Source organism: Sorex fumeus, unplaced genomic scaffold, assembly GCF_029834395.1.
Source record: "Sorex fumeus unplaced genomic scaffold, SorFum_2.1 ptg000007l, whole genome shotgun sequence".
Taxonomy (NCBI): Eukaryota; Metazoa; Chordata; class Mammalia; order Eulipotyphla; family Soricidae; genus Sorex; species Sorex fumeus.
In genome coordinates this window covers 29,239,213-29,261,226 of record NW_026606064.1, presented here as the reverse complement: position 1 = coordinate 29,261,226, position 22,014 = coordinate 29,239,213, and the positions used below count along the sequence as shown (strand labels likewise).

Genomic DNA, 22,014 nt, shown 5'->3' with positions numbered 1-22,014 from the left:
GAAACTGAAACCATGCAAACCAATTCCTAATAAGACCTAGAATACCTGGCATTTCTTTTTCCTTAATGAATATAAATATTCTACCAGATGCTAAAATTAGAGCCCAAAAACTCTTTGTATGCTCTGTGATGTAGGTTGATCCAGAATTGGTGGTCACGACATAAAATCAAGCGGGGAGTACAAGATGCCTCTATACCTCAGTGGGAAAATGATTGGAATCTGCAGCCCATGAATATTCACGGACTGATGGATGAATACTTAGAAATGGGTAATTAAAAAAATTAAGTGAAATTACTTCACAGTCTTGATACTGTTTTACTACTTCTCATAGATTTTGTTCAAAATTTTTTATAAAGCATTTCTCTCTTTTCTAAACCTAAGCTTTTTTTAATAAACTCTCATCTTTATTGTCACAGAGCTAGGAGAGAGTAAAACCTAGCAATGGAAGGTTGACATATTTTGTCCTCTGAAAGACATAGTATCTGACCAAAATGAAAACTGTTCCCACAATTCAAAAAAATCTATATTTTGAACAAATTTTTAAAAATTGTTTAATTTTATTTATTTTTGATAATTTGAGAAATAATTTGATGAATAATTAATATGCAGTTATTAAAAAGATTAAGGTGATATGGTGTCTTCTCTTTTTTAAAGGTGAACAAATATATTGAAGGAGCAAAATAAAACTGAAGCAATTCTAATCTTTTATTTATTTATTTTTGCTTTTTGGGTCTTACCCGATGATGCACAGGGGTTACTCCTGGCTCCTGCACTCAGCATTCAGGAATAATTCCTGGTGGTGCCCAGGGGACCATATGGGATGCTGGGAATTGAACCCGGGTCGGCTGCATGCAAGGCAAACACCCTACCCGCTGTGCTATCATTCCAGCCCAACAATTCTAATCTTAAGAAATATGCCACTTCACCAAAACTATAATTCTTTTTTTTTACAGCAAAAGTTTACAACAAACTCAGAGCTTCCTTAAGAAGTTTACTTATGTAATATTAATAAAATAAAGATATCTATTCCACTTGCTAAAGTTTTTATATGTTTTATTGACATTTATCTCTTCACTGACCTTCAGCTGTCTCATTTTTTTTTTTACTTTTCCTTACTGCTACCTGGTATAAAAATAGGAAGCAGATAAATGTGAAATCCATTGAGTTATGAGTTTGAATTTTGTTTTTATCTTGTTTAAAGCTATTACCCTTTTACAAGTTTGTTAACACACTTTTGCTGTAGTTTTCTCATATAAAATGAGAAACACGTTGCCCTTTATAAAAATATAGAAAGAATTCAAAATGTTTTAGGAAGAACACAGAACATGCACAGAGAAAGTGTTCAATAAATGCTATTTCTTATATTGCTAATGAAGTGGAATGTATAAATTATTAATTTGTTAGTGTTCTCCCTTAACAGTTTTGCAGTTTGGTTTTACCACCATCTTTGTTGCGGCTTTTCCTTTGGCGCCCCTTTTGGCTTTGCTAAACAATATCATTGAAATCAGACTGGATGCTTACAAGTTTGTCACTCAGTGGAGGAGACCTCTGCCAGCTCGAGCAACTGACATAGGTAAATTCACATAATTCTACAGCCAAGAAGTGTTTAATTTTATTTAGCAGTGTGCGGGTCTTTATTGCTGGGACTACTATCCAACCATAATAAAACAGATTTAATTACCAAAATTGAAACAAACACTTAGTAGTGAGTAGTTTCATATTAAATATGCTGGTTCATAATTTTTTGCAACTCTTGGGGGCTGGAGAAATAGTTCATTGAGTAAGGCACTAACCTTGCATGGATGACCCAGGTTCAATTCCTGGCATCCCATATGGACCCCTGAGGAGCATCAGGTTTGACCCCAAAATAAAACAAAGTTTGTAACTTCCAAGAACTCACATAATTTTATACTAATAAATATAACTTTATTTCATTCTCTGGAATTGTTTGGTATGTTTCTGTTGTGTATTTTAATGTTCCCTTCTTATAGATATTAGAATTGATTTAGTTCTTTGATATTACAAAGTAATATGAATATAGCGTAAGTTTGATAGTCATTCAGTTCATTCCCCAAGAAGCAAAAAAAAACTCATAAATAATTATAGAAAACAGATATATTTATATTGAGCATCACACATTCATATATTAATCTGTAAATTGGACCTGCAATATAGATGCTTCCAAAATACATCTACTAGCTTAAAATGTATTTTTATGTTGAGTTTTAGAGGAACTCATGTGTGGAGTTGGTTCACTGTATGCACGAAATTCTATTACTAGTGATATTTTAAATCACAGTGCCTAAATAAAAATTAGGGAAAAATAGATTACATTGTCAAAATGTTTTTAATGAAACATACTTAAAATAACTATGTAGATACAGACTCAGTTTCAGTTTCAGTTTCTATTTCCACAATATCTAAACTCCAATTGAAATTTATGACTTTCAAATATTTGACTACGTGATGATTTTTTAAAGAATCTTATTTCTGAAGGATCTGGAAAAAACAATGACAATAAGCTTTTAAATGTACTTATTGATTATTTGCATTTTCATATCAGACTGCCTATTTGTATCATTCTTTCATTTTCTTCCTTGGTGCTTTGCCTTTTTAAAATTTAGGATTTTTTGTATATTCAATATAATAACCCTTTATCTACTTTATGAAACAAATATTATCTTCTAGGTCATTGTTTTCTTTTTGTGGGCTATCATTACTTTTATAAAAATAAATGTTGTCACTTGTTGTACTCAAATACTTTCCTATAAATTCAGATTTATTGTCTTATTATCTTTACAATCAGCGATATTGACTTATTCTCATGATGTCTCTGTAGCACTGCCTCCCGTTGTTCATCGATTTTGCTCAAGTGGGCCAAGTAACATTGTGAGACTTGTTACTATGTTTGGCATATAGAATACGTCATGGGTAGCATGCCAGGCTTTGCCATGTGGGCAAGATACTCTTGGTAGCTTGCTGGACTCTCCGAGAGGGGCAAAGGAATCGAACTTGAGTTGGCCGCATGCAAGGCAAACACCCTACCCGCTGTGCTATTGTTCAAGCCCATCATATCTCTGAGTATACAGATTACAAAATGTTTTTAAAATAGACTATTGTGATGCAGAGAAAGTCACATTTGTTACCTTTGAGAATTTCTTTTGAGATTTTAATATCAATATTTTAAATTTAAATTTAATCATAGTTGAAACATTCATCTGACTATAATCAATAACATCTTTCTACCTAATGCAGTTTAAAAGCATTTATTTCTTGTGTATCTACATGATGTTCAATAGGCTTCTTTAAGATGTCAATTAGTGATTTCCAGGTCCTGACAAACACTTAGCTAATTTCACAACTTTTGTACTTTTACTTTAAAAATGGCACTTTATGAATAAAACCCCCCTTCACTGTCAGTGAGGATATTGCCTGGCTTAGTCTGTAAAAAATAATATGGAGTCTTAACAAGTTAAGATCTTTCATATGATTCAGTGAACCCACTCCTTGGTATTTCGAGCAAGACACAAAAACATTAATTCAAAAATATGTATGCTTTTCAGAAAGGAAAAAAAGAGAAAAGATGCATTCTTCCCAAACATAAGATTTTTTCAAATATTGTTTCCAATTTATTAACTACTTTTTATCTTTTTCTTATTAGGTATCTGGTATGGAATTCTTGAAGGAATTGGTATATTGGCTGTGATCACCAACGCATTTGTAATTGCTATAACATCTGATTACATCCCACGTTTTGTATATGAATACAAATATGGCCCCTGTGCAAGCTCTGGATACAATGAAAAGTAAGGTTGAATTTTGTACACTTTCCTGTTATACTTTATCTTTAGATTGTTTTATGTTTTTTCTCTTTCTGAAATCTATCACTTTAACAAAAAGTTTTAAAGGATTATACTGTATTTGTCAAATTCTAATGCTGGAAGTAATCTTCAAAATTATCTGAGACCATCTTCAGATTCACTCCTTTCAAGAGAAACATCACTAAGACTATGCTTCATGTGTCTTATTTAGATGCAGGTCAATTCTTAGTTCTGCTGAGAGCTGCTGTTTTCTAGAAGTGCCTCTCTTACTATAAGCACCTAATTTTTTCTAGAGAGATAATAAATGCATAAGATTATTTTTGTTTTTTATAAATCAAATCTATTGAGGTATTGAGATTTATTTTATATTTCAGTCTTGTCGGAAGATGTTTAATCAGAGTCTAACACATTAGGTTCAAGTTTTAGCTGCTTTATTATTAAAATGCTTGTTATCACTCAACACCAGTGTTTACAAGAAATAGTGTTTGAGGTCATATTTTTTGGGCTGTGAAACATTATGCTTTATGTAATATAAATAGTGCGAATAGTGAAAAAAACAAAAAGATATTCCTTTTTTTCTTAATTCACAATGATCTTGACATTAATTTTAAGCCCTTAAAATAGGCATTCTTGTTTGCCAGTCAGCCCTATTCCTTAGTTCCTTAGTTTTGTTTCATAGTGTCTCTACTGCCACCTAGAGTAATTGAAAGTTAAATAGCTGAATATCTAGTCTGCATTTCAAGACCAGGCTTTCTTGAAGATATGACCTGACACTGTCCACACTGCACTGTCCTCCCGTTGTTCATCGATTTTGCTCTAGCGGGCCCAGTAACGTCTCCATTGTGAGACTTCTTGTTACTGTGTTTGGCATATTGAATACTCTCGGTAGCTTGCCAGGCTCTCCGAGAGGGGTGGAGGAATCGAACCCGGCTCTGCCGGGCTGGCTGCGTGCAAGGCAAACACCCTACCGCTATGCTATCACTCCAGTTTATATCAATGACCAAAGTAGTAAAGTAACTTCAGAGGTAAATAGTGTTTATGTCAGTTGAAACCACACATTCATGGGTCACTGTCACTGTCCTCCCGCTGTTCAATTTTGCTTGAGTGCGCCCAGTAACATTATGAGACTTGTTACTGTGTTTGGCATATTGAATACATCACGGGTAGCTTGCCAGGCTTTGCCTTGCGGGTGAGATACTCTCGGTAACTTTCCCAGATCTTCGAGAGGGGTGGAGGAATCGAACTCAGGTCGGCATATTGGCCGTGTGCAAGGCAGACGCCCTACCGGCTGTGCTATCGCCCCAGCCCAACATTCATGGGTATATCCTGTTATACTATGCTTTGCTGCTGTATTTGGAGATGATTTAGCCTGATTACAAAGTGTAGGGGGCTGAGAAAGAATGGTAGAGAAGTGGAGAGCAATATTAGCAAAGAGCATCTGAAGTAACTGATTCTGGTTTGGACAAAACAGGAACAAGACCAGTATGCACTGAAATAAATTAAGGGGTTAGAATGGGGTAGATAACTATTTGCATACGGTTCTGATCTAGAGATGTGGTTCTCAATGTATGGTCTGGAGATTTCTTCTAGAATATAGGAGGTAGATTCATATAATTTTTATATTACTACTACTAAGCACGGTTTTCCTTTTTCATTACATTGATATTTGCACCACTGGGGATGACGGTTGTCTGATTGTTTTGCATAATATTAGACAGTGTCATCAAAAAGTACCATTAGGGCTAGCAGATGGTACAGGGATGTGGGTACATGCTTAGAACAAACCCAACTCCAATTCAATATCTGACACCATATGGGTACCAGAAGCATTGCATTTGTATAGCCCAAGTGGTCACTGACTTCACAGACCTTGAGCATCTTTGCAGCATTTTCAGACCTCAGCACTGAACCAGCTAGTTATCACAGGAAGTGATACTGTGATTGTGTATCCTACGTATTGCTCTGGAGACTGCTGCCCAATATACTAATTATTGTAGTTCTCATTACCATTTACTAGCCATTTTATTTATTTATTTATTTATTGAATCACTGTGGGAAAAGTTACAAAGCTTTCAGGTTTAAGTCTCATTCATGGAAATATCAAACACATTTCCCTTTATCAATACTTATTTTTCACCACGAAGAACCCCAATAAACCCCCCCTCCCAACCCTCCCAATGCATGTGAGGCAGATGAATTCTAGTTAACACTCTATCTACTTTGACTAGATTCATTGTTTCAACAAAAGATGCACCCTTATTATTTAGAGTTTACACCCCCAAATCAGACATGCTGAAAAGGCATTGTGAAATAATTTGTTTTCTACAGCTGGACACAAGAATCAAACAATGTCATGTGGCCGCAATAGTGGCCGTGTGATTTTAGATTTCTGGTATTTTACTTATTAACCCTGGAAGTATTTCTGCTGAGAGTCAGATAGTTATGAGATTGGTTTCTGTGCTCTAGAGCCATGACAGTGCCGGAGAGCCGCTCATTGGGGGCAACTCGTGACCTCGGTAGGATGTGAAGGACGAGCCGGGAATGCCCCCCTTCCCATGAGGTTTCAGTTCACCATCACGACTGGCTCATACTTGGCTTTCCACAAAGTTCCCAAGCGGCTGCCATCTTTCTTTCCAGAGGGAAAAAGGCAGAAAGGACCAACACCCTTTCCCCTGTGGGCAGGCATGGTGGCGTGGATTAAGGCATGGTCCGTTCACTTTTCTGCTGCAAGCTGCTGGACCCTGCATCAAGTCCTTGAGCTTCTGGAGCCATGGCCGTGCCAGAGTACTAGTCATTTTTAAATGCGAAAAACTTCAAAAAGTTCTTGATAAAACATCAATAACTATTTATTCAACTCTCTATCCTTGAATCATTGTGATTTCAGTTTTATTTGAGAAAATGTCAAATGCCCTTGAGATACTTTCGCTGCAAACCTAAATATATAAAGTTTATCTAAAAACAGAACAAGTACTGAAGTTTCAATTTAAATATTTTTTAAAATGTGGAATGTTTGCCAAGCATACTATGATCATTAATACTTTTAAAGGAACATTCTTTTTTTTTTTAATTTTTATTAGTGAAACACCATGAGGTACAGTTGTAGACTTACAGATTTTTGTGCTTGGGTTTTAGTTATACAGTGATCGAGTACCCATCCCTTCACCAGTGCCCATTTTCCACCACCACTGATCCCAGTATCCCTCCTACTACCCCCATCCCCCCCATCCCACCCTTCCTCTGTAGCAGGGCATTCCCCTCTGTTCTCTCTCTCCTTTTGGGTGTTGTGGTTTGCAAAAGAGGCATTGAGTGGCAATCATGTTCAGTCTATAGTCTACTTTCAGCATGCATCTCCCATCCTGGGAGGATCCTCCCAACACCCTTTATTTGGTGCTCCCTCTCTATCTGAGCTTCCTTTTCCCCTAGCATCTGCGGCTGGCCTCCAAGCCACTGAGTGAACCTCCTGGTACTTATCTCGACTATTCTTGGGTGTTAGTCACCTATTTTGTTACTTTATTTTCCCCGGATGAATGCAATCTTTCTATGTCTGTTAAAGGGACATTCTTTTATAAAATGCACTATGCTAGCTTGTCACCTTAAGTGTTTATACCTTATGTATAATTACTGGGAAAATTATTGCCAGTATTTATAGCCATACTACAGTTAAGATTAAAAATGAAAATTAGAGAACAAAGATTTTGAATAACATTTTTACTACCAATTTATTTTTAAAATGTTAGCACAGCGGGTAGGGCGTTCGCCTTACAGGCGGTCAACATGGCCGACCCGAGTCCGATTCCTCCGCCCCTCTCGGAGAGCCCGGAAAGCTACCGAGAGTATTCGATATGCCAGACACAGTAACAACAAAGTCTCCAATGGAGACGTTACTGATAAAATATAAGGTAAAATTAATAATTTTAATATTTTATCTATGATGAAAAGAAGCCAACTTTAACAAGATCTTCTAATTCAGGAGGAAATTTCCTAAATGAGTTTTATTTTTGTGGTATAATTACATATCAAAAAAACATGTTCAAAATAAAAGATAAATATGTGATTTTAATGTAAAATCCACGTGAAAATTTTATTCTTGCATTGAGATTTTACACTGAAACTAAACTTACTTTCATTCAAGCTTCTATGTTGCAACTAAACTTTGAGAATTGACCATATGCGATAGCACAGAAGATAGGGCGTTTGCCTTGCATGCAGCCAACAAGGCCCACCCGAGTTCGATTTCTCCACCCCTCTTGGAGAGCCGGAAAAGCTACCAAGAGTATCTTGCCCGCACCGCACGGCAAAACCTGGCTACCCGTGATGTATTCAATTTGCCAAAAACATTAACAACAAGTCTCACAATGTAGACGTTACTGGGCCCGCTCAAGAAAATCGATGAACAATGGGAGGACAGTGACAGTGACAACAGAAAAAGTTACCTAGCAACAATCATGGGAAATGCTCTAAAAACAGTCCTTTGTTCGATTATTATCTTTGTGAGGTCAGATTCTCTTCTAACTCTAACCAAAATCAAATCCTATCTCTAGCTTGAGCTGTCTCTCAAGCTCCTTGAATGAATTAACATATTAGTTTGTGCTGAATTCCCGCTTGTACTTTCTGATGTGCAAAATATCAAAAAATATATCCTGTGCAAAAAAGTTCTTGGATAAGCTAAATTACTTTTTAAAAAAGTGAATGGTAACTGAGAACAAAAAATAAAAAAAATATATCTATGGTTTTGCTCGAGAATTCTTGTTACTGTGTTTGGCATATTGAATACTCTCGGTAGCTTGCCAGGCTCTCTGAGAGGGGCGGAGAATTGAACCGGGCTTGGCCAAACTGGCTACACGCAAGGCAAACGTCCTACTGCTGTGCTATCTATAGTTACTTCATGCAAATACTACTTTTCATCTGTATGATGGAAATAATAATTACATGTGCTATTTAAAAAGAACATGACAAAATATTTAACATAAAACTCTAGAGATTTTTCCTGTTTTTTTTTATTATTGACCAACAAAACTCTAGAATTTTTTTAACAGATTGTAGGCTTCAATAAAAAATAAACTTATTTAATCAATCCATAAGTCACAAATAAATGCTTCTTGATAGCTTACAAAATGTACTTGAGACATCATGCATAGGGGAATCGATTAACACACAATTTTTAGCACTTGGTTAGCACTTAAGGGAAGTTAGCTAAATGAATGTCTAACTTTTGAGGGGAGAGTCTGTCTCATTAACACACAATTATAGATATAATGGAAATGGGAGCTAAGGACAAAAGTAAGAGAACTGAGTTGTTAGGAATTTATAATTACAGTGGGGAAGAAATTTCACTTATTAAGTTTTATCATTTGCAATGAAGGAATTATACTAGAAACATAAATTTTTAAAACACACTTTACTCTTTTTCTTTCAGTTGCTTAAAGGGCTATGTCAACAATAGCCTATCGTTCTTCGACCTGAGTGATCTTGGTTTGGGAAAATCTGGTTATTGCAGGTACCTATTTTTATTTACCTTCACCATTCTTTCTCTTCCCTTATATGTGCTAATAAACTATGAAAACTCTCATTTAGGAATTTTAGCAAATTAAAAACATTTGGGGCCTTTGCACTTTGATCTCTTCTTCAAATCCTTTGTTTTCATTGACTGTAGGTACAGAGACTACAGAGGTCCCCCTTGGAGTTCCAAACCCTATGAGTTCACTTTACAATACTGGCATATTCTTGCTGCAAGATTGGCCTTCATCATTGTGTTTGAGGTTAGTCACAAACTGGTAACAATTACTGTAGAAAAATACTTTTTCAACCCATATCAGTTGCCTTTTTAAATCTAGTTCTTTACAAACTTCAAAAAAAAACCAACCAAATATGTCCTAGAAAAAGGTTCAGATACAATGAAACTGTGATAACAAGTCAAATTTGAAAAAGAGTTGGTTAATTAAGAAAGTAGGTTAGTGATATTTATACTAAAGAATAAAAGAAGCTTCTCACAGTTGAACTGAAAACATTTTGAGCCTCCTACTAGCCATACTAAAAGAAGTGCTTTCATGAACTGATAAAAGAATTTATATCTATGCATCTGGATGAAGAGACTTTGTTTTCTGAATAAACAACTCATATGTAACTGATAAAGTATAACAGCATAAGGGACATTGAAGTGTTCAATCAATTATGACTGCTAATAATTTTTATAAAATATGTATGGCTTTTAGTGATTGGAATACTGCAATAATATCAAGTCACAGTTTGATGAAAGAAATCTGAGAGAAGTTATTTTATTTTATTTTTTATATTTTTTCCCTTTATTTTATTTTATTTTTTTTACAGTTGTAGATTTACAGTTTTTTGTGCTTTGGTTTCAATTATACAATGATCAGATACCCATCCCTCCACCAGTGCCCATTTTCCACCACCATGGATAATATCCCTCCCACCCCCATCCCCCCATCCCCCCGTCTCTGTGGCAGGGCAATCCCCTGTGTTCTCTCTCTCCTTTTGTGTGTTGTGGTCTGCAAAAGAGGAATTGAGTGGCAAACATGTTCAGCCCATAGTCTACTTTCGACATGCATATTTTATTTATTTATTTTTTTATTTTTGTGTAACACCCAGAGATGCACAGGAGTTACTCCTGGCTCATGCACTCAGGAATTAGTCCTGGCAGTGATTGAGGGACCATATGGGATGCTGGGAATTGAACCGGGGTCTGCTGCAGGCAAGGCAAATGCCCTCCCCGCTGTGCTATCACTCCAGCCCCTAAAGAAGTTATTTTAATCTTGTCTTGTTTATTATACAACTAGCTTGATATAATAAAGAACTCAATGCTGGAATATATGAAGTACTATTCTTTAAGTTCTATAGAAAAGCATTGAATGACTCAGTTTCCTAGGGCCAAAATGATGACCAAAAACATAAAAATACCTTATGTTTCCGGAATATTTTTCTTTAATTTACTGATTTAATCTGTTAATAATATTGACCATCAAGTTAAGTAGTAAAAGTCGTTTTTTGCTCCTGTTTTGTAAGTTTATAAATATCAGCACTGTTTTCATTTTTCTGGTTCACTTCAAAATTCCAAGATTTCTTTATATTTTCTAAATATTAGTATTTAACAGTTATTAACACAAGCAGATATATGTTCCACATCTGTAACCTGCTGGTTTTATGTGAAAACAGATAACATTTATTCTAAATATATTCAAACCATCGCTTTTTTTTGGTCATTTTTCCTTATTTCATGTGCCTTATTCAGAGAGGTTTCATTATCTCAGAAGGATATTCTACTAAATATTTACTATTTCATTTTACAACCTTAATAACATGCAATTAAGGTTTTTGTAGTGTCTTAATTAATTCTTATTTTCCTTCCAATATAACAAAAGGGTTTTTGTATTATCATTTATTAAGTAACATATAATTTATCAACTTATTTGTTACAAATAAGTTGATAAATTATATGTTATATGTTATCTGTTATGTTATAATAATATATAATAATATGTTGTCTAACATATTATTAGATATATTACTAATATTACATATTACTCTACAAGCATAATATTCCAACTTCCTTTATACTTAAGGGTATATCTTTGGTCTCAATCCTTATTACATTATGTAAGATAAAAATCTATATTTTTAAAGCTGAAATATCAATTATCAATATACAGAGAATGAACCAGTGAGAAGTCAATTTTCTTTAAGAGTTAATCTTTATAAGTACCTGTAGCAGATATCATAATTAAAAATACTCAAAATATGTCCATTAAAATTGAGAACAGAACATAGTTGTTCACATCACTGCTGTACAAAACTAGAGTACAATATCCAATAATAATTACAGCAAGCAAAAGAAATGAAGCAAAAAGCTTGAAAATAAATATTCATTTTTATGTTGAAGGATTCCTAAATATGAATTCATATGTATCTCCATTTACAGATTATTTATTATCACTTATAAGACTTGGAATATAATTTAAGTAATACTAAATATTTTGAATATATTTCTATATATTGAGACATATTACTAGATATTTCTATGGCTGTTAAATAGTGATTCAGCAAAGAAACACCTGAGCTCCTTTTTTGTGTGAAAAATTTATTTGTTTTATCGAAGTCTACTCTGTAAATGATTTGCCTTATTAAAGTCTAATCTGCATTGCAATATCCTGGGACACATAGTAATCCTTGTCAAAAGAACTGTGAATTCCTCCTTTCTGTTTTGAGATTATTGTGATAAATTGAGTAACAGAATTAAGTAACAGGATTTTTTTTTACAGATCATCTTAAAACTGTCAGTATTTTTCCAGTTTAGGGAAAACTAAAATATCTACCCTCTTCATAGGAAAAAAGAAAGAAAATTATTTGTTTAGAATAATATTTACTGTGTTGATACTGTGCTACTCTCTATAAACTGATCATATTTACTTACTCATTGAACACTCATACTATTTTAAGATATACTGTTATTTTCTCCAGAGTAGAGGGAGACACAGACAATGCTGGTTATGTGCATAAAGCCACACAATTCATGAGTGTCAGGGCTTAGACAAAAGTAATCTACTTCAGCAATGGTATATTTAATATCCCTTGATTTTTGTTCCTGATTTTTTTAAACAAGTTTTGGAAGCTTTTTCCTTAAAAATCTTATATATTTGATTGTATGAGAATTTGGTCATATGAATAAAACATTTTAAGATGCCACAATGATATGTAAAACTAAATAGCATACAAATTCCTACAACTATCTATGCTAGAGGTATTCTATAGTCACAGGAAGATTCTATCCTATGTGGTTTGGAAAGTGTGTATTATAGTCTATCAACTAGGATATCCCTGGATTTTATCTTTCTAAGGTCTTTACAACATTCATGTCATAATAGATAAAAAAAGTTGTATAGATGTGAATTTATGATTCATCCCATCATCCATAAAGTAGTATCAACATGTCAGAAAGAAAAAGCAATACTTGTTTCCTCCTAATACATAAAAAAAAAGCAACAGTAGTATTTTAAACACCATCTTTGAAAATGCTGATTTTCACTTTTGTACTTACTGAGTTCTAATTCTTCATCAATTGTAGTTAATTGTAAGGCATTTGAAAATTTAAAAATTACCATTTTCAATTTGCAGCACCTTGTCTTTGGGATAAAATCCTTCATCGCATACCTGATTCCAGATGTACCAAAGAACTTATACGATCGAATACGACGGGAGAAATATTTAGTGCAAGAAATGATGTATGAAGCAGAGCTAGAACATTTGCAACAACAACGGAGAAAAAGCGGCCATCCAGTTCATCATGAATGGCCTTAGTTGATCATCCCCATTACCCTGGAAGGGCTGTAACAATAGAATTGCCAGGAACTTAACATTGGTGGGTGAGATCTGGGAGGGAGGCATGCCCGGCATGCCACATATGTATAATGTGCTAATTGATTGGCAATGTATTAAATGAACATTTGGTATTTGTAAAATACAGACTTATGGAAAGAGAAATGTGAGTCGTAACCTTTAAAAATCTGGCTAAACTGACAGTGCAGGGAGCCAATATCTAATTCTCAGGTAGTTTGGAAACTTCCTCCTCCATTAGCTGCAGTGTTATAAGGGTAATGGGGGAGAGAGTTTCTAGAGACTGATCTCCAGGGACATGTTCACAAGCCTGGCATAACTTAAAGTATCACATGGTATAATATCACATGATATACTAATATGAATTTGCAACCTCAGTTTGAGTTGCAATATTCACAAAAATACAACTTAAATCAATTGTTGCCTTTCCTGCCGGAATTCCATGTCCCTTCAGCCTACAGATTTATAAGAATTGTCCCTGTTTCCTGATGAGATTATGGGTCTGTGCCACAGGGAATTTATGCTGCTTTACATTGACTATGCAGTTAAAGAGTTTCATATCTCCTTAATAGACAAACCAAAAATCTAAGATTAAAAAAAATACCATTAATTGAAATAATGTTATATTGCATTAACCACATTCAAATTTATTTTAGCAGTGCAGAACAGTTATCTGCCTTTAATTTTTTAAAACAAAATGTCAATAGCACTACATATAAAAACATGAGTGGTTATTTTCATATAATTTAGAACAGATCAACTCATACTTTACTCTTCGACAGTATTTTATAGTATTTTCCTTCCTTGATTTACTGCTACAGTTTTTACAGAATAACTTGAAATGCTGTAAATATGTTGGTTTTTCCTTATGTCTTTGCACCATGACAGTATGTAGTACAAGTTATGCAGCTTTTTAATTTATGAGGTCAGTTTCACGACACACCACGGTGACTTGTTCATTGAAGAAGACAGAAGCCAGATGCTTTATAGTACAGCCCCTTCCAACCAACAATGTGCACTCTTGCTCATGAGCTAATGAGAACAATGCATGAATGTAAAAAATTATATTATTCCTTGGGGTTTTTTAAAGCATTTGTGTTACTTTCTTTTAATCATTGAAGTGGACATTCTGTTATTCTGTCTTTAATATAATTATTTGGTTTGTGTTTTGAAGTTTTCTGGAAACAATGTCAAATTCATAGTGAAGGACATTATTTTTCCTTGTTGTGGAAATCCTGCTTCACTGTCACTCTACTAGTACAATGGTTCACTACATTCTACTAGTATAATTGTTCTGAAGCAGGAATAACAGTAACAGGGTGTTTCACTAGAAAAGATCTGGTAGAGGCATCAGCTCTGGGGGCTGAAGAGGAAGAGAACAACTCAAGGAAAGTATGATAGAAGTCCTACTCCCTTTCCTTACAAAACATTTGAAACTAATCTCAACTTTCTTTCCCCAATGCAATGGGGCAATGGTCTCTCTCTCTCTCTGTCTCTCTCCATATAGATATAGACATATAGATATAGACATCTGTCTCTCTCTCTTTCTTTCTCACATATGTACAAACATAACATATTAACACACATATATGACTTCTGATTATCTACCCAATTATATTTTTCTAACTAAACTGAGCAGTTGTTCCAAAATGTATAAGAACTGAATTAAACACAATAGAAAAAAACTTCTTCATAAACACACGAGGATTTTCCTCATGAGAAAAGTATAGAATTTCTCTTATTCTAAAACTAATTTTTCAGTATGAAACTGAAAATATACTTTGGACTTTTTCTTTCTCCCTCCTTAGAAAGACTGATAGGTTTTACTTGGTTGGTTGGTTTCATCAAAGTTTTCATTATTTATTTGCTCCATGTTTCTGAGAAAGGGGAAGTTATTCTTACTTTAAACTTCCTTTATATACTCTTGCAAAATTCTATTTTTTCCACCTAATTATTTAGAACAACTAATTCACTAACTACATACAGGGGGTTTTAATGATTCCAGTTTTATATATAACATCTGTGTTCCTTTATTAATTAAATATATTGCACATGTCTGAGTATATCTCTGTTGTACTGATGTACATGAACTGTTATAAACATAAAACTGGCATTTACGTCTTTTCAAATTAACACAAGAAGAAGACTTTTATCTTACAGTAGAATGAGTGATGAGAGCTCTGTCCTTGAAAATTCTTTTTCAAATTATTTTTATATAATCATCATCAGTGTTTTAAATCATTTTGATCACCTAGAAAGAAAACTTGCCAAGAGAAAAGTGTTTTTAATAAAATTTGTAATACACTGATTTAGAAAATTCCTTCTCTGATATTTTTTAAACTGATGGAAAAAATAGAGAAAAACTGAACAATTCCTTTTGTGAAATGATATGGTAGAATCTAGCTATGCCTTCATCATTGTTAACAGCAAAATATTGACAGCCCCTTGTAGTATGTTAGTTTTTGATCACTCTAGTTGAAAGAACTGTTTTATATCATGGTTTTCATATGAATATAATTAGTTTTCAAAGATTTATATAGCACACACTCTCAGGAATTATGTATACATGAATGCTGCTTATATATTTTCATATTCTAAACTGTTGTATCTTCAAGCAAATTACTAATATATATGTGCATGCAGTTTTCGTTGATGAGTTCAGAGCTGAAATGATTTTATAGTACAGTATATGGAAAATTGCTATTGATCATAGAGGAAATGACTTGCAAATTGTCTGAGTCTGTGCACGCACTTATAGATAAATGCTGCCCAGTGATCGCATGATGAGCTACAACTTCTGAATGCTGCACAATCTTCCAAAATGACTCTTAGCACAATCTGTCATAAAATGGAATGAAAAGGAATCTTTTTCACTCAATAAACTATCATGTGATATGGTATTTTTCCTATAATTTTTGTGCTAAATTTAATTTTGTTTGTTTTTTAATATAAAATGGAATTTTAAGAAATGAATGAGGGGAAAAGATATTGTTTATTTTTCGGTTTTGTGTGTAACATAGTAAGTTTTCTATTCTTCCAGATCGTTCACCCACACTTGAAAAATTTTGGTTCTTTGTCATCTGGTAATCTCATTGATGTTTTCAAGGTCTATGCACATAAAAATGCAGAGAGAGCATCAAGAGGAGCCCAGTCAGGACTTGGGTTATACACACACAGGAAAAAATGTTGGATTCATTTCCATGATGTTAATGTTTCCATTACACAGAAATATTTTTAATATTTTTTACACTTGTTCCTGTTGTGTAAATCACCAACAAAACCTCCTTTGGACAAAAATTTTAGCACCCACTTCATTAAGAAAGAAGGTACTGTCATGCTATCAAGTACAAAATTGCCTCCCCCAATACACACCCTGCATCATCATTATCATCATCATCATCATCATTATTATTATCATTATTATTATTAAGTTGATGGTCAAACTTGAAAATTCAACTTGCCTGAGAACTAACTAAAGAATTCATTAGTCATGGAGCTGGAGAGATAGCACAGCGGGTAGGGCGTTTGCCTTGCACGTGACTGACCAGGTTTGATTCCCAGCATCCCATATGGTCCCCTGAACACCGCCAGGAGTTACTCCTGAGTGCAGAGCCAAAAGTAACCCCTGTGCATTTCCAGGTGTAACCCAAAAAGAAAAAAAAATTAGTCAGTTATTTAGAGACAAATAACCTTAGGCCGAGGTGGTGGTGGGAAGAGGTGAAGGTGAAGGGTAGATGTGGTGGCCCACACACAGTCTCTTCAGTGGTCATGCTTTTTCTGTCAGAACCATGAGGGTTTCTCCATACAGAGGCTCACTATATCCTCTGATAATCTTCATGTGTTCCTACTTCATTATTACCCAAATCATAATATTACTTTAGTCTTTTGGCAATAGTTGTAGGTTTTAGTCAGGGAGTCAGTTTACAACTTCCCCTTTCCGGTCTTACTGTTCAGAAAACAGCATTTTAAGGAATGTCCTAAAATACTTAGGATCTGATTGATAGGTGAGCTTTTTCTGAAATGCATTTTTATTCATATTGAAATATACCAACAGTATATAGTCCTAAAGGATAATTGACTAAGCTGTTTTTACTATTATCACAGAACATGTTTCACAATAGTTAATGCATATGCCTTAGGCTTACATTGTTACTGCACCACACCCATTGCCAAGGATATAGCAGATTCCTCTACCACTGGAATCATTTATCATCCCAGATTCTGCCTACCTGAATTTATGTATTTGTAGTGATAACATGTTGCATTGACTTTGCCATTGAAGGTTATCTTAAAAACCCACCCAGGCCACATTTGATGGTTTTCTTTCTACAGAAGGAACACAGACAATACAACTACTTTATTCGAGCCATGTTTATATATATATATATATATATATATATATATATATATATATAGTTACGTCACAGTCACAGGTCTCAGTCCTCCCGTTGTTCATCAATTTGCTCAAGCGGGCCCAGTAACGTCTCTATTGGAGACTTTTGTTACTGTGTTTGGCATATCGAATACATCACGGGTAGCTTTCCAGGCTTTGCCATGCGGGCAAGATACTCTCGGTAGCTTGCCGGGCTCTCCAAGAGGGGCGGAGGAATTGAACTCAGGTCGGCCATGTTGGCTGCGTGCAAGGCAAACACCCTACCACTGAGCGATAGAACAGTGGTAGGGCGTTTGCCTTGCATGCAGCCAACATATATGTACGTATGTATACACATCACTGTATCACTGTCATCCCATTGTTCATCAGTTTACTTGAGCAGGTGCCAGTAATATCTCCATTCGTCCCGGCTCTGAGATTTTAGCAGCCTTACTAGTCTTTCCCAATGGTATTGGAGGCTTTTTCAGGGTCAGGAGAAAGAGACAAGTTATTGTTACTGTTTTTGGCGTATAGAATGCATCATGGGTAGCTTGCCAGGCTCATTTGTGCAGGTAGGATACTCTCAGTAGCTTGCCTGGCTCTCTGATTGATATATTTGATATATATATATATGTATATATATATATTTCCCTCTATGATTTGTTGCCTACTCTCTGAACGCCATCAAATATGGTGTGGGAATTATGGAAAAGGGGTCGAGAGTGTCTTATGATGTGTCCAGGAATATATTCACTCATATGTGAGGCTTGGCCCAAACGTGAGGAAAGCGGCCTGGATCATGGCAGCGATTGTGTAGTGGAGCTCTGCTGCTGGGGCTGAGTCCCTTGAGGACTTGGTGGGGAGGGCTCTCACCTGCCAACCTCTGGGGTGCTCCAAGTGAAAACAGCCTGGAGCAGGGTCTGGTGGCATAGTTATGGGGGCCTCATTTTAAGCTCCCTTCCGGGAGAAGTAGCTGCAAGATCCAAAAAAATTAAAAGAAAATAAAAATCTAGGACTTTTGATGTGACTCAGGCCATACATAGTGTGTGAGGTCGGGAGTTCAATCCCTGGCACTGCTCCTCGTGCAACGGCACTGGCTCTGCTAAATCCCAAGCAAGTGAGCAGTCTCCATGGAGTACGGCATCAGGCTAGCAGAGGGGAGGGAGCATCCACTGAACCGAATGAAGTTTGGTTTGTTTTTTGGCCACAAGTGGCTATGCCCAGGGCTTACTCCTGGCTCTGCATTTAGGGGTCACTCCTTTGGGGCTCGGGGACCATCTGGGGATGCTGGAAATCAAACCCAGGTCAGCCGCATGCAAGGGAAGCACCTAGCTGCTGGACTATTTCTCCGGCCCCTGAACCAAGTGATGATTTACGAGGCCCCCATCTCCTTTTATTACTGCTGCTGCAGCGATGGCTGGATGCACAGTTGTGGTGACCGCTCCTCTTCAGCTGTGGAGTCCGCACTTGGTCACTCGCAAAAGACCCAACACCTCCAAGTGGCGCTGGCACTGGCTCCTGTCGGCCACGCTTTCTGGACTCGAGGCAGGCATAGGACTTGTTGCAGCTCGTAACTATATATATATATATATATATATATATATATATATATTTGGGAGGGGGAGGGGAGGGTGCTCTAAAATGAAAGTAGGCACTTGGAAGAGAACAAACTCATATTTGGGGCTAAATTTCCAATATCATCAAAGTCTACCCTCACAGAAAAGATAGCACTGTAGCACTGTCCTCCAGTTGGTCATTGATTCTCTCAAGCGGGCACCAGTAAGGTCTCTGTTGTAAAACTTGCTACTGATTTTGGCATATCAGATACATCATGGGTAACTTACCAGGCTTTGCCATGTAGGCGGTATACTCTCTGTAGCTTGCCAGACTCTCCAAGAGGGATGGAGGAATCGAACCCTGGTCAGCTGCGTGCAAGACAGACACCCTACCTGCTGTGCTATCGTTTCATGTCACGAAGAGATACATATACAAAAAGAGTAACAGCTTGATCATTTGTCCAGTGTGTGATCCAGCACGATTCTAGAGAAAACTTGTTGTTTCACGTACAACTGACTTAAATAGGATCCTGAGTACACTGAACTATCAACTCTGTGAATGCAATTTTTAATCTTAAGAGGATAAGATCTTCAGTGCTATACCTGTGCTGAACTGCTCAGAATATATTTTCTATGTGTTCTTACTCTGTAAGAGCAGCATAAATGGCCCTGCTTTTCTGTATTTTTCAGGAAGCAAATATTCTCATCACTAGCTTAAAAATCAAACTTTATGAAAACTGTTTATATGTTTGCTTATAAGATTACATTTACAAATATGGTACTTAAATCATAATAGTGCCTTTATCAGTAATAACTTCCTATATATATATATAAAACTTCTATTTGGGGATAATTTAGAACCTTGAAAAAAGGATTCTTGAAATTCATACATTTAGTGGCATTTAAGAGATTACTGTTTGGGATTTTATGGCTTGACTTCAAATTTATAGCTTATGTTTATCTTTATTATTTCTACTTCTCAGACTACATCAGTAGCACATGTGCTAAGCCATATTAATAAGTAGAAAGAGTGAAACAATTTTAGTTAAAATGAATATCAAATGAATGCCATTTTATTTATATATAGCAAACTTAGTATCAAATATCCCAAGTCAACCAGTCTCCATGCAAACGGCTTTAAGTGATTTACTGCCATTGATCCTCACAACAAACTTGTATTTTAGGATCATTTCTTTTTAAATAGTTTGTTGGGCTGGAGCAGTAGCACAGCTACTAGGGTGTTTGCCCTGCACATGGCTGACCCAGATTCAATTCCTCCATTCCCCTCAGAAAGCCCACCAAGCTACCGAGAGTATCCCACCCACAGGGCAGAGACTGGCAAGCTTCCCGTGGTGTATTTGGTATGCCAAAAAAACAGTAAGAACAAGTCTCAGAATGGAGACATTGCTGGTGCCTGCTTGAGCAAATCGATGAACAACGGGATGACAGTGCTGCAGTGCTAAATAGTTTGTTAATAAACAGAAGTTTTAAGAACCTTGCCATATATCACCAAGATTGCCTATGTCCAGATTTACCCTTGAACCTAAACTGTTTGATTTCATTTTGTCACCTTAGTTCATAAATAGTACCTCTTGCTCTAAAGAGTGGCAAGGTTATTGTAGGTCATCAAAACAAATTCATTAAGAATGAGTGAAAGAGTCATGAAGAAACTGTTACATTTTTGTCAGTAGCTCATGTTGAACTTGGCACTAGGCAGAGCTTATGACACACTGGTCTACTTGATACAACTCCTAGCTGACAATCTTAGGGAGGAGAGATGGTAGGAAAGATATGGTTGGGATAAACAGCCAGAAATCTGACTACTTTTTAGCTTCCTTGCACATTGCTACACATCATGTTTCTTAATGCTGAGGAAGATACCTCTTCTCTGAATTTTCTGAGGATGATTCCTCTTCTGTGTTGCGGAAGATTTCTCCCCTCTGAATGTCTGTCTTCTGGTTATTAGGAGCCTTAGATTTTAACCTATTTAGTTAATGAGGAAGAATCAGGAAGACCCTTTAAATGACCTCTAAAAGATCTTGAGGTGTTATCTCATAATCCCAAAGAACCCAGGTAATGAGAAAAACAGCCACTTTTGTAATAATCATAGTATCTTCATTTGAAAAATTGTTTTCTGCTTTAATAAAACATAAATGCATTCATGACTGAAAAAAGGAAAGGGCTTCTAAAAATCTTAGTAAAAAGATGGTGTTCTATCCTATAGTGAAATCTTTATAGGACAAGTTGTGAATAAAAATTTGAGAGAATTTATGAGTATAATAAAAATCACTTTATGGCATATATTTTTCCTGTTCAAGTCCATGATAATTCAAAATCTTGAAATGCTCTTCTCTCTCTTATAAAGCTGAACATTCCTCCAATATTTTGTCCCCTATTTAAGAGAAGGGGGAAGGCAAGCATTGAGCTATAACCTACAATTCCAGCTGTATTTTTTAAATTTATCTATTGATTTTTTTCTCAGTCTTGACTCCCTAATAATAAATGTACAGGCTCTCTCCTCCAGATAAAATTAAGCCACGCATCTTTTAGAATCTTTACCTGATCACCTCATTTCTTTTTCTTGAGGTGCTCTAACTTTAACTGGCCACCAAAATGACTAATATCTGCTTCTGATGTACCTGACCACAGACTGTGGCTACTATATCTCTTCTAGTCTAGTCTTTGTGACACTAATTTCTTTTTTACTCATTAAGTATGTCACTGCCTCTTATTTAGTCAACTTGCCTTTGGATTTCCAATCCATTCTTTCCTCAAAAATTAGAAAGTTAAAAGGTCCAAAAGGATAGTGCATATTGGTCCTATAGTCAGTATGTATGGTCCACATGCCCTTATGATCCTGTGGCTATCTAAGCACTTCCAGGAGTGCGATTCCTGCACACATATCCAAGAGAAACCC

General features: G+C 35.7%; 1 protein-coding gene across 1 annotated transcript in view; it reads left to right on the top strand.

Annotated features, from left to right (window-relative positions):
• The window catches only part of ANO3 (anoctamin 3), a 245,243-nt gene extending 232,110 nt beyond the window's left edge, over nucleotides 1-13,133 (top strand). The window contains exons 22-27 of the mRNA XM_056136902.1: nucleotides 135-268; nucleotides 1,421-1,573; nucleotides 3,662-3,806; nucleotides 9,238-9,318; nucleotides 9,475-9,580; nucleotides 12,951-13,133. Of these exons, the coding sequence (XP_055992877.1) occupies nucleotides 135-268; nucleotides 1,421-1,573; nucleotides 3,662-3,806; nucleotides 9,238-9,318; nucleotides 9,475-9,580; nucleotides 12,951-13,133 (802 nt within the window). The remainder of the gene's footprint in view (nucleotides 1-134; nucleotides 269-1,420; nucleotides 1,574-3,661; nucleotides 3,807-9,237; nucleotides 9,319-9,474; nucleotides 9,581-12,950) is intronic.
• The last annotated feature ends 8,881 nt before the right edge of the window (nucleotides 13,134-22,014 follow it).